Here is a 19913-nt window from a genome sequence, read left to right as displayed (position 1 = left end):
GTACACAGAGAAAATAAGCTCCGGCTACTGTAGCACATGTATGGTGTGGGAGTAGCTTGAAGCTGAAAGTTGATGGTAGAGTTGACATGTGAGTCTTGAAATTATTTCGACCACTGGTTGGTAACAATGGCAATCTACAAAATAGTTACTACCGTGTTCTATTTGGCCAGAATATCCTGCGGTTATAAAAACGTTACAATGTTTGACCTTATTAGACTAGCAATCATTGTGTCTAATGTTAAAAAACATTGCCTAACTTTTGTAGCATCATTTATTTCAAAACATCAATGTTTCCAATAAGTCAAAACAACAGAATAAGATATGGCACTTACCTGCTCAGATGACATGTTTTCAGATATCCGACTCTTCCTTTCTTTTGTTTTTTATTTGTCCATTCGCTCTGATAAGATGTCCTGTATCCATGTGTACACCGTTGCCTCGAACCACATTCATCCACGCAGAGCAGCAGAGCCGAAGCACAGCTAAAATAACGTTCTTCCGCAAGACACATGCAGTTTTATTTTTTAACTGCTAGAGGGCCAAAAGTTACATAGTGTAGCTTTAAGTCTTTTTTTTCCACTAAAGTGAAAGTGAACGTGTAGATTTACGGTAGAAAAAAGGACATTCTCTTTTTCTAGGAATATAGTAAGAAATAATTGACGTTTTTATATGTCTTAGCTTACAGAAAAGTAAGAAATACACTGTCAACTGTGAATTACAAATGTTATTTTCCAACCTTGCTGTCTTAAAGTTATAATAATGCATCTATCTCCGTATATTATTCAGTCAGTTCAAGTACTACTTTAACTTGAATAAAATGAGCTTGAAATATTTTCACTTCCAAGGGTGGCTATGTGCAGTCATCAATTGACTGTACTTAGCAATATTGCATTCAGGGCTTTGACAAAAACATATCTACATTACTGCTGCCTGTTTTCAAATGTAAGCTTCCTCCCCTAATTTCACCTTTACAAATCCTTTTTTTTTTTTTTTTTTTTCGGATAAATGGGTGATTCTGTAACTTATAGGCACTGATTTTTTGTTTTGTTTTTTTGTTTTGTTTTTTCAGTATAAAATAAACTTTACCATTAAAAAAAAAAAAAAAAAAAAATTATATGTTAAAGGAATATTCCAGGTTCATTACAAGTTAAGCTCAACTGACAGCATTTGTTGCATAATGTTGATTACCACAAAATAAATAAATAAATAAATAAATAAATAAATAAATAAATAATAAAATAAATAAATAAATAATAATAATAAAATAAATAAATAAATAAATAAATAAATAAAATAAAAAAATCGTCTCGTCCATCCTTTTCTTAAAAAACAAAAAAACAAAACAAAAAGCAAAAATCGAGGTAACAGTGAGTCACTTACAATGGGAAATAATGGGGCCAATTTTTGGAGAGTTTCAAGGGAGAAAATGTGAAACTTATAATTTTATAAAAACACTTGCATTAATTATTCTGTTAAAACTTGCGTATGAATTTAGTGGTAACGTTGTTTAAATCGTCGTTTTTACAGTCGTTTTAGAGTTTACGTTGTTAAGTCGTCATGGCAACGAAGGTGTAAAATTGGAAATAACTTTACACAGATATAGTTAGTATTTTAACGTTTAAGGATTGTCCCCATTCACGTTTCATATCATAAGTGCCTTAATGTAAACCACATTTTTGCTTCTTTTTTAAAGAACGAAAAGGCCCCCTGGGGGCTTATAGTGATATTGTGTAAATAAAGGGACAACAGTTATAGTTCCAAATTTGCTGACTAATGCAGATACTTTAGAGACATTATAATGCTTTTTTGAATAAATATTGAGATAATACTTATTCAAAAGAGCCTACTTTGTACATTCTTCATTAAAAATCTATTCGCCCCACTTAAGAAAAAAATGTTTTATGGGGCCTACAGCCCCTGCAACAGAGGGGCGTTTTACCACAAATACTATCCTTTCACTTACTAGACAGTTATTAAAAAACTTTTGATTTAATCACCTTGAACAAAACTGAAAATGACAAATAAGTATTTTGTCTTAAAATAAATGTGATCATTTCAGGAATTCTTATTAGCTACATACATTTGCAACATTTTAAAAACGATTAAATATTAGATCGAATGACCACAAATTGAAACTTTAGACATGACAATGATCTCATGGATCAGGAATATTTTGCAATGTGACAAACAGTTGTTAATGGCAGGTTCCATTGTGACAACATACCCCATGTAGTGTGGACAACAGGCATGTGAAATGAAAAGGTCAAAATGTGTTCGATGAACATTGCTATCTTGTTTAAATAAAGGTGCAAACTTAAAATAGATGTTTTTCTCCCCTCCAAGTTCATCTTTCTAAAATAAAATATCAGACTCTGAAAAACATTCACTGGAGCAAAAAGGTTGCCCTGGTCTCCCCTATATCTTTTTGTACTTCTTTTTACATGTTCTGTTTTTATATACATTAAATGTATAAATTGATGTCCTATTACAAGCGTTTGTATTATATTCTATAAAACTCTTTAGCACATTGAAATGGTATATTGAAACGTTCATTATTATTGTGAAAATAACGACAGTCAACGAACCCTAATAAATTGACGCAATTCTACCACCTAGTGGTATTTAATTGGTATGACAGCTAGTGTTTTTTTCTCCCGCCTGCTCTAACCGTTGGCGTCAGTTGACCGACCTATCTGGTTAAAAAAAAGTTTATACTCTGTAGACTGTGGCATTACAGAATATCAAGTAATCTAGCTGTAAATGGCAAGCGATACGAGCACTTCTTGGAAAACAACTATTATTATCAGCTCTTCACCTCAGGTAGTTGGTTTTCCGTGTTGTAGTTCATGTCGGCTGAATAAAGCTCGCTGTGGAAGTTCATTGATTGGGCTGAAGTTGTTAGTAACCCTGAAAAATATTGATTTATCGTGTTGTAGGTACAACTAACAATTGTCTTCTCAATGATAATCCTGACTGATTGAACAACTGTTTGTATCCACGGCTGTCATGATATATCAGTAAACATTTTTTGTCCGGATCTTCAAAAAACACATTAAAAATGCAATTCACACGAAACAATTTGATCTACTTGATTAACTTGGATACACCTCCTCTACTATGATGAGCATGCTTTTTTTAACCCATTGACCTCGATTGTAAATGCCTCACTGTAACCTCGATTTTTGCTTTATTTCAGAAAAAGATGTCGAAATTATTTTTTGAAGTAATCATAATTATAACTTGACTTGTATTGAACCCAGAATACTTCTTTAATTTGTGTACACTCGCGTGAATTAAAGGTGCAAGGAAATAATTTTAAAACCAAACTTGACACAAAGATTACATTTAGGCCTATATGAACTTCACACCTGTGTTTTAAACTAGATTCTTAAAAGATGAAAAAAATGTATTACAACCTTTTTTGTCAGTGACCCATGTGCTTATTTGCAGTGTGATGAACCCTCACAGATTCTATTAGCACAGCAGCACAAAATTCGCCGCTCGGACAGCATCCTACCCTCTACTTTTGTTTTCCCACTATCAGGTAGATACGTTTGTTATTTGTTCCAACTGAATTCTTGTTTTTCATTGTTTGAACCCTTAATGAATGAAAACCCATAGACATATGCATTCATAACCAGTAATGTTTGACAAGTAGTTTCCCAATAGGATACTTTCGTATCCATTGTATGAATGCCTGATGGTGGCCGATTAGTGTGCTTTGCTTGGAGGTGGATGTACATGGTGAATGTACAGTACTGTGCAAAATCTTAGGCACATAAGATGTTTCACAAAAACATTTGTCTTAAGATGGTTATTTATATCTGCTACTTTAGTGTGTCAATAGGAAATATACATTTTATATTCCCAAACATTCCTTTTGCAAATAGAATAGAATAGAATAGAAGAACAGGGAGCCTTGCAACAGATGGCATGGTCCTCACAGACATCAGGTCAGTCTGGGATTACACAAAGAGAGAGAAGTAATTGAGACAGCCTAAATAAATAAAAGAACTGTGGCAAATTCTCCAAGAAGCTTGGTACATCCTGTCTGCCAACAACCAAGAAAAACGGTGTCCAGGTGTAAGTAGGAGAATTGATGCTGTTTTGAAGGCAAAAGTGTTCACACCAAATATTGATTTAGCTCTTTTTCTGTTTACTGGACTTTATATGACATTAATTGATTAATGAAAACTATTTCTGTCATTATTTTTTTAAGAAATCCTCACTTTGAAAGTTTTTCACAAGTGCCTAAAACTTTTGCACAGTGCTGTAGAAGAGTGCCTCGCCTTCACTTTTCTGTTGCACAGGTACAGCATTCTTGCTTGTCACGCCGGAGGAGTTTCCAGCAAAGCATGAGAATGCCGAACTTTTTGAGAGAATTGAGAAGTTTATGCAGGTCCACAGAAACAGTTTTCTTCTGCTTAAAGCCCCAGTCTATGGAAAAAGGGAGTGGGAGATTTTATCATCGGTGCAGAACAGGTGCATGATTCATCGCAAACCATGAGTTCTGTTTTTGTACATTGGGATGCATTTGAAGATGAAACTCTGTGAATAAATATTTCCAAAATACAACTAATAATTAATAACCAATGAATACACTTTCTGGGAGAGCTTGGTTCTGGTCTCTTTTCAAACTCATACACTCTATAAAGTTGGACCCAATCAAATGTTATGAAATGAAAAGGTAAATAACTAGTTTTTACAACAGATTTTCATTTTTGCTATAGATTTCTTGGCTGCAACCTCAAAGCCTTACCTGTGCATAGTACTGCTAATGTAATAGATGGAATGCTGCTCATCGCTAAAGTAAGTTTTGATGTTGCACTTTAGTTTGATTTCGATTCTTTGTTGATTGAAATTATTTACCAGTAATTTTTTTATTTGAAATTGAATGCTGTCTTTGGGTGAATTATGGACTTTCAATTATAATTTTAATTTTATATTAAGGATTGTGCTTGATATAGCAGCATGTATACTAAATAAAAATGTTGATAAAGTTTATTAGGTGGCACCTGCAAGAGTTTGATTGGTCTTTTTTCCCACAGGCCACAAGTAAACCCCATGTTGAGAAAATGAGAGATCGGATGTCTTTGGCTTGTGCTCACATCATTGATCGTAGCCCAGTTTGGGGGATGCTTCAAGAGATGCGGCTCTAATGAGATTACCCCAAAAATGACAATACTTTCATCTTATTCTAAACCCTTATAATTTCTATCTTCTCTAAAACACAAAAAAGTGGTTAGGCAGGATGTTAGCTTCAGTCACCGTTCTCTTTCGTTGGAAAAAGATGCAATGAAACTGAATGGTGACTGAAGCTAACATTCATGCCTAACCTTACTCCTTTAGTATTCCACCAAAGAAAGAAAGTCAAGTGGGTTTGGAACAACATGAGGGTGAGTAAATGATGACAACATTTTCATTTTTATGTATTTTTTTAAAGGAAATGTTTTATTTTCCGTTGAAGTTTTTTATTGCTTGCTATTCTTGTTTTTAACAGCAGGTGTCAGTGTCATCTCAAAGTAGGTTGTGTTGCTCAGCAGCTCAAAACTGTTAATTGCCCTTCATATTTGTTCATAGCCTTTTAAAACATTCTCTTCCAGTTCATTAACTACAAGAAATAAGTATAAACATTGTCAGCGAAAAAAATGCAACCTTTTAGGATTTGTATCGAATATGTGTATTGATATTATTTCATAGTATTTGTATTACAGCTTTGATGTTACAATTGCAAACTACAGCATAGATAGATCATAAACTAGAGCTTAAATAAATATATGCAGTATTCAGTCCCAGCAGCAGTAATTGTGCCTCCTTGTTTATTTTGGACTCACCTCTATGATCTCCTCTACACGGCCCACAAGGCTCTTGTATTGTATCATATGTAATCAGGGCACACTGCAAGACCTGCAATTGATGTAATATAATGTTACATATGACTTACTGACACAATTCTTTTTTTTATATCTGAATTCTGATGATTAGCAACAATAATCTAACCATATCCTGTGCCTCACATGGCATGCTGCCAAGCATCTCCGTTTTCACAATCATGCTGTGGACTGATCTCTTCCCAGAGGCCTACTTAAATTCTATGGGAAACAAAGATATAATACTAATGTACAAGCAAAGGCAATTTTGACATGAAGGTTAAAAAAGAAAGGGGTCACCAATATTGGATGGATAAGTACCTGTTACCTTTCACCTTGATCTTTTTGTTCTCTCTTAAGTTTTTTAAACTCTGTCTTGTAGTATGATTTTGACATGATTAGACACACTCGTAATAATTCTGTGTAACTGTCGACAGTGTGGAACAAGTCTGTCCATATTCCGTCTGAAAATAACAAGGTGGGGCATATTAATAGAACATGATGAGGATACAAATATAATAATATTATATATGTTATGGTGACAACAATTCAATGCGAAAGTCTTACCGAACTCTTTGTTTCCCGTATTAATAAATACTGCAGAAGATTTAAAGACTGCATGACCTTTAAAAGCAATAAATAAGAAATATTTATATGAAAATGAATCATTTTAAATTGCTTGCTCACAGATTGAGTCCAGATATTTGGCACAGAGAAAGTTATGTACAACAGGTGCACATTGTGGTAAAAGTTGACATGTTTATCATTTGCACATCAGTAAGCTGAAGCAAGGCCTAAGTAATTTATCAGGGACAGATTATCCAAATGAGGTATGTCAGTCACTCAGGTTTAGGATCATTTTAGGAATGACACAAGATCTGCCTCAAAATATTGGACTGCTCACCATCTGCTCTGCATTGTGGGATTGTGGCAGTAAACCTGGACTATACTCATACATAAATGATGGTTAGGGATGGATTGTATCTATTTAGTAGGAGATCTAACATTTAAAATAGAGACAGCTGCCATATGTGGAGTCTGTACTTGGGTTACGACTCATGCCAATGATTTGTTGATACAAAATATAATTAGATCCATCAAGATGCATTATGCCAACTGTGTACTTGTTTTTACAGCAGTACTGCACATTTAGTAGTTCACCCAAAGATGAAAATTCATTTACTCAACCTCATGCTATCCTATATGTGTATGACTTTCTTTCTTCTCCAGAAGACAAATGAAGATTTTTAGAAGAATATTTCAGCTCTATATGTCCATACAATGCAAGTGAATGGTGGCTAGAACTATAAATCTAAAAAAAATAACATAAATCAGCTTAAAAGTAATCCATAAGACTCCAGTGGTTACATTTATGTCTTCAGAAGCGATATGATTGGTGTGGGTGAAATATTTATGTCCTTTTTTAATACAATCTCCACTTTCACTTTTACATTCTTCTTCTGTTTTTTGGCAATTCACATTCTTCGTACATATCGCCACCTACTGGTTGGGGCTGGTCAAAGGTGGAGATTTAAAGAAAAAAAGGACTTAAATATTGATGTTTCTCACCCACACCTATCATAGCACTTCAGATTATATTTATTTAACCACTGGAATTTTATGGATTACTTTTATTCTGCAATTATGTGATTTTGGATGATTAAAAGTTCTGGCTACCATTCACTTGCATTGTATGAACATATAGAGCTAAGATATTCTTCTAAAAATCTTCCTTTGTGTTCTGCAGAAGAAGGAAAGTCATACACATCTGGGATGGGATGAGGTGAGTAAATGATGAGAGAATTTTCATTTTTGGGTGAACTATTCCTTTAAGAGCTCTTTGTAAAATAAAAAGTATTTTTCACGTGTCCATCCCACGTAGCAAGTCAGTTTCATGGTCCTGTGGGAGAATGATAGTGTCTTTCAGCAGTGAGACTAGCCGCATCCTGTCAAACCAGTCGTCCTTGTTACCTGGCTTTAAAAGCAAAGAAACAAGAACTATTTCCTCACATCATTGATTCAGTATTGATTAACATCCTCTTAAATGTCACTTGGGCAAGTAGACAGTTGAGCATGTGGTTTATTTGCAGTAAGGTATCTGAGTATCTTGTGTCTTACCTTTCTGCCCAGTTCCACTTGATTCTTGATGTTTTTGATGATGATACTCTCTACACCTGCATGATGGGAAGTTTTCATGATATGTCTTAAAGCATACAAAATAGAACATATAAGTGATTTTTAGTGACTTTTTTATATTAACACAATTTGGAATGCCCAATTCCCAATACTTAGTAGGTCCTCGTGGTGGCGCGGTTACTCACCTCAATCCGGGTGGCGGAGGACAAGTCTCAGCTGCCTCTGCTTCTGAGACTGTCAATCCACGCATCTTATCACGTGCCTCATTGTGCATGACACCGCGGAGACTCTGCATGTGGAGGCTCATTCTACTCTCCGCGATCCATGCACAACTTGCCACACGCCCCACTGAGAGCAAGAACCACTAATTACGACCACAAGGAGGTTACCCCATGTGACTCTACCCTCCCTAGCAACCTGGCCAATTTGGTTAATAAGAAGAGCTGGCTGGAGTCACTAAGCACACCCTGGATTCAAACTCGGGACTCCAGGGGTGGTAGTCAGCCTCAATACTCACTGAGCTACCCAGACCCCCACATTTAGAACTTTTAATAAAACATGTTACAAACTTCAAAGAAGCATAAACTTTTCAACCTCTTAAATACTGTAAATCAAAATTTTTTTGTCAAGATTTCAGAATACCATACCTGAAAAATGTGTGCTTCACCTCACCATTAAGCTTCCCTGTAAAGAGCTGGAAAACCACAAGTCTCCTTTCTCTCTGGATGGAAGAGTGGAAATGACCACAACTTTTCAAACTGACTTGTATTCACGTGGATCAGTTACTTACCAAATGCTGGATAGGACAGTCAGGCATGATTTTAACTAAGTTCTGTGAACAAATAACAAAAGGTGGCTGTCATTAAAGTGTTAGTTCACCCAAAAATGAAATTTCTCTCATTATTTACTTAACCTCATGCCATCCCAGATGTGTATGACTTCCTTTCTTCTGCTGAACACAAATGAAGACTTTTAGAAGAAAATCTCAGCTCTGTAGTTCCATACAATGCAAGTTAATGGTGACAAGAACTCCAACAGCACCAAAATAGAGATGAAATCAGCATAAAAGTAATCCAGTGGTTTAATCAATGTTTTCAGAAGCGGTCCAGTTGGTTTTGACCAAAATATAGCTCCTTTTTTCACTGTACATCTTGACAGCAGTCTCCTTGGCGCTCATGATTTCAAGCTCGATTACAATTCCATCTAGCACTCTACGCATGTGTCAAGCGCTAGGAAGTGTAATCAAGCCTGAAATTATGATCATGCCTATAGAGATTGCAATGCCAAGATGTACAGTGAAAAAGAGTTATATTTTGGTCTGTTCTCACCCAAAACCAACTGGATCACTTCAGAAGACATTGATTAAACCACTGGAGTCATATGGATTACTTTTATGCTGACTTTATTTCCTTTTTGGAGCTTTTGGAGTTTTGGTCATCATTCATTTGCATTGTATGGACCTACAGTGCTGAGATATTCTTCTAAAAATCTTAATTTGTGTTCAGCAGAAGAAAGAAAGTAATACACATCTAGGATGGCATAAGTGTGAGTAAATGATGAGAGACTTTTTTGGATGAACTGTCCCTTTAACTGAAACTCATTAATATGTGTGTGTGTATATATATATATATATATATATATATATATATATATATATATATCACACACACACACACACACACACACACACACACACACACATACACACACACTACCGGTCAAAAGTTTTGAAACACTTACTCATTTATCATAATTTTTTCTTTTTCACATTTTAGAATAATAGTAAAGTCATCAAAACTATGGAATAACATAAATGGAACTATGGGAATTATGTTGTGACTAAACAAGATCCAAAATAAATCAAAACTGTGTTATATTTTAGCATCTTCAAAGTAATCACCCTTTGCCTAGAATTTGCAGACATGTACTCTTGACATTTTCTCAACCAACTTCTTGCTTTTCTTTATTATTTGGTCCAAGTCATCTATTTCAAAAACTTTTTTTTGTTTAATTACATTTTAGTTTTATAATGAAATAAATTAATATGGTGGCACAATTATATTTTTGTCTACAAACTAATTTCAAACATTTAAGCATATGCCTTCAGATCAAAAGATTTTTAAAATCATGAGAAACATTTCAGTCAAGTGTTTAAAAACTTTTGACCGGTAGTGTATATATATATATATGTATACGTATGTAAACTTCTGACTTCAACTGTATATATATACAGTTGAAGTCAGAAGTTTACATACACTTAGGCTGAAGTCATTAAAACTCATTTTTTAACCACTCCACAGATTTGATATTAGCAAACTTTAGTTTTGGCAAGTCGTTTAGGACATCTACGACTACAATCCAGCCGTTTCTTGTAGTTCTTGAGCAGTGTTGTCTGTGGAAGAGAATAACTCCCTATATGACTTTGTTTCTTTGGTAGGACATGAAAGGAGATGTAAGGTAAAGTGTTAAGGCCCGGGTATACTTCGTTTTTCCGTGTTCCGGATCGGATCACGCCTGGCCGACTGCGTTGCCTTTCAAAATATACTTTTTTGAGTGTGAGAAAATATGAACTCATTCGATGCATGCGCACTACGACTACTTTGTGATACTCTTTTTGTACAGTTACAATTTAGTACAGCTGTGCGCGTGTTGAGAAAATCTGGGCCGAATGATGACAGTCAGATTGTTCTGATGATGAAATTTGCGTCAAGAATACTGTGTGCAGAGCGATCAGCAATGCTAACAACCGAAGTATACTTTGGACTTTATGGACTGACAGCCTCAGTCAGCATTCATTTTCATATAGGTTTGGAACAAGCAAGGCTGTCATACCAGTTTGGAACAACATAAGTGTGAATAAATGACAACAGAATTTTCCTTTTTTGTTGAACCATCCCTTTAAAAGGCACACAGTATAACACTTTCAAAAATACATTTTCTAACTCATAAATAATTATTTTATCTAATACGATACATAGTGTTGCATACCTGTGGAACCTCATGAAACAGTTTCAGTTCAAAGAGCTCCACTGGGAGGTTATTGTCTGTTACTCTCTCCAAACATTTTACATTCAAGTCCTTAGAAAAATGTATTATTCTTTTTTTTTTTTTTTTTTTTTTTTTTTAAATTGCTACTCAATAATGAAATTATTTCTTTACTTTACTTTTCTTTTCTTTTGGTACAATTTCACTTCTTACCAAGCCTTTCAAAATCCATGATTCATCTTTTCTGCAGGAGTAAAAAGCAGGAGGTAAAATAGGAAGCATCTACCTTCGATTAACAACCTCGGAGCTCACGGTAGATCTGCTTTAAAGGTTTAGAAGTTACAGTTTATAATCAATTCCCCTATGAAAATAAATGAATGGGATTTTTATCTCTGCACCCTGACTGTTAAGCTCTTTACCATTTGTCAATAACAGTCTTTGTAAAAGTTAATATCCTCATAAATGTAACTTGTTGGAGGGCTTTAAATCCTTCTTGTACAAAATGTATCTTAAAGTCTTTAAACAAAAATAATATTTTTAACTCTGCAAGTGTTGGGGATTTTAACTGCTTTTAAAGGCCCAAGAGATTTGTGGCCTCAACAGTTCATTCTGTCTTTGAGTCTGGTAAACATGTGGTGAGAAGCTTTTTTTTTTATTTTTTTTTTTTGAAGATTTGAGGTCTAACTGCAACTTACCCTAAACTGCAGGAAACACTTCCATTGCAATAAGCTGGACAAAAAGCAAGTATGCCAGAACAATGGTATCTTCTTTCCCCCTCAAACAATGGTAAAATAAGACTTTAGGCAGGTTCTCTTGGATCACTGCTAGGATTGCCTAGTATTAGAAGCATAGAAGAACTTAGAAACCAGGTCATCAATTTCCCAAAAGTACAATACCTAAGCATAATAATCACAATGAAGTGAGTGGTATTAGTACCATTTTTTCTGTAGCAAAATTCAGGAGGGGTGAATTTTCCATTGTGTTCACCTCTTTGTCCAGTTGAGCTTGGAGAAGAGGTTCCCTTAAGCTCTCCATGCAACTGAGCCATTAGAGAAAGAAAGGGAATTGATCAAGATTACATACTTACTGTATAATCTACAATGGGTTAAATAAGGCATGACAGGAGCCCCGCATACCTGGTCCAAAATAGTATTTATTCATTGACCTTTTAAACATTACATTAAGTATCTTATACTTTGCTTATTACTATTGCATTGGTTGAAACTGGTTTAAATACACACAACTTGAGAAGAGCAGCTCTTAGTTTTATGTGTTGGTTGTTGGACTTCAGTTCTTGATTCTTGACTTTCTGTACAAAGGGTTGTACAAAGGTCAGTATTGCAGTGTAGCATCGGCAGAGCCCATACTCATCTTCCTGTTCCTGTTTGTGTGAGTAAGTACAGGCAGCTTTTAAATCTGTTTCTGTAGGAATCCAGGGCCAAAGCCAATCCAGGGACCTTCGACACTCTCATTCTCAACAGCACTAAATGGGAACAAACAGATAACGAAAAGCTGTTATTACTTGCAGATGCATACTTTGTCCTCGGCTTGTTAACTGGAATTTTAAGTTGACTGGAGTTCATGTTTTTTTATTTTTTTATTAATGGGGTTCTTACCCACATCAGCTGTTAAATTACCTGACTGAATAAGAGGCATGAGAACAATGAGTCTCAATGACATCTGGATCAGTGTACTCCACTTGCAAGAGTAAAATATCGAGGAGTTCTATTACATCGCAGATCAGTAATACAAGTTTATGTTTATGTTCTTTAACAGTAGTATTTAATAACACTATTTAATTAAGCACAATCTATTTTACCTGTACGAGTTGATTGAGGATAGCCTGACAGTGGGCAGGACTCTGGTCCTTTCTCAAAACTACATTCACTAGTGGAGGCTTTAGGCCACTGCCCATAGACTTTACTAAGTGCTGGGAATTTATTAAAGACATTTAATTTTTTTTTTTTTTTACGTGTACATATTTGTAAACAATGTGTGTTGTAATAGCATTAAAGGAATGTTCCGGGTTCAATACAAGTTAAGCTCAGTTGACAGCATTTGTGGTATGTGTTGAATACCACAAAAATCGCAGTCACATTAAGTCACTTTCAATGGAAGTGAATGGGGCCAGTCCATAAACATTAAAATACACACTGTTTCAAAAGTTTAACCACAAAATGCAAACATTATTCATGTTAGCATGATTTTAGTATGATAAAATCAGGGATTTACCACATTACAGCATGCATTGCTACATTTATGAACTGGCCCCATTAACTTCCACTGTAGGTGAATTACTGTAACCACAATTTTTGCTTTTTTTAAATAAATGAGGGACGAGTATAATTATTTTTGTAGTAACCAACTTCATTCCACAAATGCCACTGATTGAGCTTTACTTCTATTGAACACTGATCATTCATTTAATTTAATTAACACCTGTATACAGTATTCTGCAAAAAGCTGAAATGAAGTGATTCACAATCATGATCGTGGCAGCGTTGTGTTTGATGGACACTGATTCCGTATTTTAAAATCGGTCATTTGAAAATAAGGTGTATTGGTGCACTTTTAAGCTCTGCTTTAAAACAACTAAGACCTTCCTTACTGTGTACATGTATGAAAAAGTGGAGCAGTGTAAGAAATGGGTAAATCAACAGCACTTAAAGGAGTGCTCCTACTAAGAGGGCTTCCAGCGGAGCAAGAAATCTGACTGCCTCTCCACTAAACTGCATTCACACACCCAAGGGTCAAGGAGCCAGGCAGCTGGGAAGAATGACAAAATGGCGGTTTAGCAGGCATATAGCAGCCCATCAGGTTCTGCCAATCCCAGTGGAGTCATACCTTAATAATTAGCTAGATATGTAACTATGTTGTGGCACCTTCCCGTCTCTCGGGGACTGGAAATTTAAAAGGCACCCCCTTGTTTTCATTCATTTTGTATGTGTGTATATATATATATATATATATATATACATATATATATATATATATATATATATATATATACGTATATATATGTATATACATATATATGTATATATATGTATATATATATATATATATATATATATATATATATATATATATGTATATATATATATACATATATATACACTATATTGCCAAAAGTATTCACTCATCTGCCTTTAGACGCATATGAACTTAAGTGACATCCCATTCTTAATCCATAGGGTTTAATATGACGTCGGCCCACCCTTTGCAGCTATAACAGCTTCAACTCTTCTGGGAAGGCTTTCCACAAGGTTTAGGAGTGTGTTTATGGGAATTTTTGACCATTCTTCCAGAAGCGCATTTGTGAGGTCAGACACTGATGTTGGACGAGAAGGCCTGGCTCGCAGTCTTCGCTCTAATTCATCCCAAAGGTGCTCTGTCGGGTTGAGGTCAGGACTCTGTGCAGGCCAGTCAAGTTCTTCCACACCAAACTCGCTCATCCATGTCTTTATGTGCCTTGCTTTGTGCACTGGTGCGCAGTCATGTTGGAACAGGAAGTGGCCATCCACAAACTGTTCCCACAAAGTTGGGAGCATGGAATTGTCCAAAATCTCTTGGTATGCTGAAGCATTCAGAGTTCCTTTCACTGGAACTAAGGGGCCAAGCCCAGATCCTGAAAAACAACCCCACACCATAATCCCCCTCCACCAAACTTCACAGCTGGCACAATGCAGTCAGACAAGTACCGTTCTCCTGGCAACCACCAAACCCAGACTCGTCCATCAGATTGCCAGATGGAGAAGCGTGATTCGTCACTCCAGAAAACGCGTCTCCACTGCTCTAGAGTCCAGTGGCGGCGTGCTTTACACCACTGCATCCGACACTTTGCATTGCACTTGGTGATGTATGGCTTGGATGCAGCTGCTCGGCCATGGAAACCCATTCCATGAAGCTCTCTACGCACTGTTCTTGAGCTAATCTGAAGGCCACATGAACTTTGGAGGTCTGTAGCGATTGACTCTGCAGAATGTTGGCGACCTCTGCGCACTATTTTTTTTCAATAATTCAACAGGCTGGAGTCAATTATTCCGCTTATACCACAGTCACCACACATTAAGACATCGTTCAGGGTTTTATCTCAAAACATTTTCTGGTTTTCGTCCCTAAAATGCTCTTATGAAAGGAACTATTTTCTTTCACCACGGATTCAGCGGCTTGCTTTAATACAGTCAGAGCCTTCGTTGCTAGTTCGAAAACGTCACTTTGGAACTAACGACGGAGGATTGCGGGGCTTGCGTTGCTTTACTGGAGCACTTCCTGGCGTTATAAGGTAGTGCATTTGTGCGTGTGTTTGTATTTGAGGGATCGAAAGAGAGAAACTCAGAAACTGAGAGAGATCGCTTCTGGGATGACCTTTTTTCTTGCAGCTCTCGTCAGTAGTAACATCGCTTCAGAATCGGCAAGATGAAAGTTTAAGCACTTCTCAGCAGCAGCGAGTGTCACCATTTTTGTATATAGCTTCTCCAGTGTAAATCTTAACAACTTTTTTCAACCCTACTGTGATGCAGGTGTGTGCTGACATGACGGCTCTGTTTTTCGCTCACAAGTAAATGTGTGTGCGTAATGTATATAATGTATGTGTGTCCACGTGTGTGGGAGTGTGAGAGGGGGAAGGGGCAGGAGGGTTTTTCCTACAGATATTTCAGATAATATAGAAACTGTTGTATTGATCAAGTGTATCTAGCTTTGATACAGCTCAAGCCTTCGTTGCTAGTTCGAAAACGTCACTTTAGAATTTAGAGGATGTGCTGCTTTTCGGCATTGAAGTAAAAAGGTAGTGTGTGTGTGTGTGTGTGTGTGTGTGTGTGTGAGCGAGCGAGAGATCACGTGTGGAATTACCTGTGTTTAAAGTGGCTCTCGTCAGGAATAACATCGCTTCAAATTGCCAAGATGTAAGTTTAAGTTTACTTCTCAGCAGCAGCGAGTGTTGCCATTCTTGTACAGCTTTTCCATTGCTAAACAACTGTTTATAATCCCAGTGAGTCCCAGGGGTGTGCTGACTTTGCTCCAGAGAGTTTGTGGGAGTCTCAATGTCTTATATCAAAATATATAAATAAATATATCAATATATATATATATATATATATATATATATATATATATATATATACACACACACAGAGCTGAGCCAAAATATTATGACCACCTGCCTAATATGCTGTTGGTGTTCCGCGTGCTGTCAAAACAGCGCCAACCCACCGAGGCATGGACTCTACAAGACCCCTGAAGGTGTCTTGTGGGATCTGCCACCAAGACATTAGCAGCAAATCCTTCAAGTCCTGTAAGTTGCGAGGTGAAGCCGTCGTGGATCGGACTTGTTGGTCCAGCACATCCCACAGATGCTCAATCGGATTGTGATCTGGGGAATTTGGAGGCCAAGTCAACACCTTGGACTCTTTGTCATGTTCCTCAAATCATTCCCAAACAATGTGTGCAGTGTGGCAGGGCGCATTATCCTGCTGGTAGAGGGCACTGCCATCAGGGAATACCATTGCAATGAAGGGGTGTACCTGGTCTGCAACGATGTCAAATTGACATCTACATGAATGGCCGGACCCAGGGTTTCCCAGCAGATCATTGCCCAGAGCATCACTCTCCCTCCACCGGCTTGTTGCCTTCCCACAGTGCATCCTGGTGCCATCCCTTTCCCAGGTAAACATATATATATAAACATAAATATGTATATATATATATATATATTTAAACCAAAGGTACCTGTCTTGTTGCCTCGCTGCCCTATCAGTTAATGACTCAACAGACAGCATTTGCGTATGAAGGTACCTCCAGGAACTGGTTTTGGACAGGCTACTGAGGCAGCAAGGTCACATCGTTGCTAGGATACCAGCAACTGATTAACGCCATCTGGTGTCCACTAAAGGTAACGCATCTGCTTCAGTCATCCAAACGAACCGCAATGCTGTAATAACCTAGAAGAAAATCAAGTGAGTTTTGGCGATAACCAAGTGTATATTTAATAACTACAATTCTACCTTCTCGTTAGAAATGGAATTAAAAGTTGGAAAAAGTGAATAAAAACGTACATTTATACACAAATTGGCCATCAACTGCCACTTCAGCTGCAATTTTTTTTCTTCAGCTCAACCGCCATGGATTCGGGAGCACAGGATTGTGGGATTTCATAAGCAGCGAAGGATACATCTATGATGCCTTCAAAAATCGATCAGATGAAGGTATCACAGTAGACAGGATGTGACGCACACATTGGATTTGGACATGCCTTGATCCCTTCTTACCTCCGTATACAACCTCCGGAGGCAGCATTTTCCTGGTTTCGGATGCTGCCTCTATCTCTCTCTCTCTTTCTCTCTATATATATCTACCTATTTCCTGGGGGTCTTACTGTGGAAACGAATGAGGATGGGACTTCCGCCGAAAGATGTTGTACAGCATTCCCTAGCTCTGGCTGCAGTCATTGCAGACCCTGTTTACAGCTGGTAATATGACGGATGATCCGATCGCAAAGTTCAGCACTAAATATAGTTGTAATCAGGGTGCAAAATGTTTTGTGATTGGATCACAAAAAAACATACAGAGGTAGTCAAAAACCACATCACATCTGAGGTTTAAAACATTGTCTCGGACAGCAGCAAAGCACCACCTCTCACCAGTCAATACTGAACAAATGTTTAAACTTACATGCGGATTTAAATGTAAATAACCGTCCGATCGGAAAACTTGAAAAAACGATTACATAGCCAAAGATGAGAACTTCACAGCTCTTCCTCAGTGTGTCTGTCTGATTTGAATATGCAGGGTGACAAGATGACAAGCACACACATCTGAAGCTGAACTACCACAGATATTCCACTAAAACAACCAATAATTTAGCTCGAAATGTTGTGTTTGTGCTTAGATTAAATCTCAGCTGCATCTGGGAGAAACAGCAGGCCGGTTTTGCTCGCGCTTTCTTTGTCTTTATGATTTATTTGCAGTTTATTATCGTTAAGTAACACAGTGATATAGTGATTGATGTATGTCCATACAAAATCATACACGCTCTCCTCAAAATCCCAACACCACAACGAAAGAATGAATGGACGTATGCCACAACAACAGCTGTGTTAACTTGACAACGGAAGTAACGCCAATATTTCTCGCTAAGCCTCACAGGACGTAGGAAAATGGTGGATAATACCCTTAACATTTCAAACCAGAATTTTTTTAAGAATGCTTCCCAATGCAATAAAATCTAAATTGAATTTTGAATTATTTTTTATTTATGTTTACCTGATTATTCTCCTCTTTTATGAAGTCCAATAGTTGAGCACTGTCACCCTGGGCAACGCAGGTACGACCACCATTTAGAAAGAGTTCTCGATTCTCTGGTTTAAAGTCTTTTTCATCAGTTGTTCTCTGAAAACATGGAAAGAGTCATTCACAATTCATATTACTGAATCAAAAACAATAGAACAAATAATCATACTGTAAATCTTAGAAAATATTTGTGGGTTTAAATTAATCAGTAGTTACTTACAACTGCAAACCAATTTGAACATATTTCAAATAGCATGTTACCTTGCTGTTATGCTAACATTGAAATGTTACCATGTGCAAAGGATTACATTATATCATTTTATAAATGTTTTTATGCCAGGTCTAACTTGAATACGTTATTGAAATTCACGTATGGATTTATTCCGGATTCAATACAAGTAAAGCTCAGTCGACAGCATTTGTGGCATAATGTTGATGACTAAAAAATAATCATTTCCACTTGTCCATCCTTTTCTTTAAAAAAAGCAAAAATCTGGGATACAGTGAGGCACTTACAATGGAAGTGAATGGAGGCAATTCGTAAATGTTAAAATAATCACTATTTCAAAAGTATAGCCACAAGATGTAAACAAGCGTGTTAACACAATTTATATGTTATATAAATTCACTAACCTTTTCTGTGAAAAGTTATAGCCAATTCTACAACTTTGTTGCCATGACGATTTAATGTCAACAAACCCTAAAACCCTAAACTGACTGTAAAAATGACGATTTAAACTAATTTACACCTCAAATAATACTTGAGTTTTACAGAAGAAACAGATGAATTCATGTAAGAGCTTTTATAAAATTAAAAGGTTCACATTTCTGCCTTTAAACCCTCCAAAATTTGGCCCCATTCACTTCCATTGTAAGTGTCTCAGTAACCTCGATTTTTGCTCTTTTGTTGTTTGTTTTTTTTAAAGAAAAAATGGACGAATCAAAATAATTTTTGGTGGTAATCAATATTATGCCACAAATACTGTCAACTGAGCTTAACTTGTATTGAATCCGGAATATACCTTTAAACATTTAATTTTCTAATGAGCCAAATAAAAGTTACACGTCAAGTAGTATAAAAGGCAAATACAGTAGTAAAATATTTTGCTACAAAAAAATTACACTTTTTTCATACAATTCTCTGTTTCCTCACCCATCTTTGAATTACGTTCTCTAGTTGATTCACTGCCATTTTCAGCGCAAGACCTTTTAAAAATAATCCATACACCTGACACTTCAAGGTCAGGATTATAACCGAGTCTTTTCTGTTCAAGATCTGAGAGACATCTGCAATAAAATTGGGCACAAAAGAGTCGGGTAGTTGTTTATAATGGAGGTCAGGATGTATGAAAAGAATGAAGCAAGAGGCAATCTGACAGGGGGTAAACCTCTAAGTATGCACTGAGTGTCTGCTAATAAGATTAAGACAGAGCTATCTGTCATAGATGAGGCAAGACAGAAATCTCTCGAATAACCTGGAAAACAACCATGAGAGTACAGTCATTTAATAGTAACACATTCAAATTCTGTTAGTACAATTTGGCTTTTGAGATCCAGTCTTACTTTAATTAAAAGCTCTGCTGTTACTGGAAGAGATTGTGTAGAATCATTCAGAAGGAATGAATGAATTAA

The 19913-nt window shown here is 36.5% G+C and overlaps 1 protein-coding gene and 1 pseudogene across 1 annotated transcript; one reads left to right on the top strand and one right to left on the bottom strand.

The window, feature by feature from the left end:
* Positions 1 to 2734: 2734 nt before the first annotated feature.
* Positions 2735 to 6132, top strand: LOC127446465 (protein SPO16 homolog). Its single transcript, XM_051707400.1, has 5 exons — positions 2735 to 2820; positions 3451 to 3544; positions 4311 to 4482; positions 4731 to 4809; positions 5049 to 6132. The coding sequence occupies exons 1-5, from the start codon at positions 2761 to 2763 to the stop codon at positions 5157 to 5159; spliced, it is 516 nt and encodes a 171-aa protein (XP_051563360.1). The 5' UTR covers positions 2735 to 2760; the 3' UTR covers positions 5160 to 6132.
* LOC127446358 (glomulin-like) lies at positions 5820 to 19545 on the bottom strand (annotated as a pseudogene).
* Positions 19546 to 19913: the final 368 nt, after the last annotated feature.

The sequence above is a fragment of the Myxocyprinus asiaticus genome, chromosome 9 (assembly GCF_019703515.2).
Source record: "Myxocyprinus asiaticus isolate MX2 ecotype Aquarium Trade chromosome 9, UBuf_Myxa_2, whole genome shotgun sequence".
Taxonomy (NCBI): Eukaryota; Metazoa; Chordata; class Actinopteri; order Cypriniformes; family Catostomidae; genus Myxocyprinus; species Myxocyprinus asiaticus.
The sequence above is the reverse complement of the archived record's forward strand: the minus strand, read 5'-3'. Positions and strand labels throughout refer to the sequence as shown.

What these genes read in the sequence shown, in the direction of transcription:
- LOC127446465 (XM_051707400.1), top strand. Translation starts at nt 2,761, where the DNA reads ATGGCAAGCGATACGAGCACTTCTTGGAAAACAACTATTATTATCAGC. An exon ending in TTATCAGCTCTTCACCTCAG is followed by an intron (nt 2,821 to 3,450) that starts GTAGTTGGTTTT and finishes GCTTATTTGCAG; the next exon opens with TGTGATGAACCCTCACAGAT. An exon ending in TTTTGTTTTCCCACTATCAG is followed by an intron (nt 3,545 to 4,310) that starts GTAGATACGTTT and finishes TCTGTTGCACAG; the next exon opens with GTACAGCATTCTTGCTTGTC.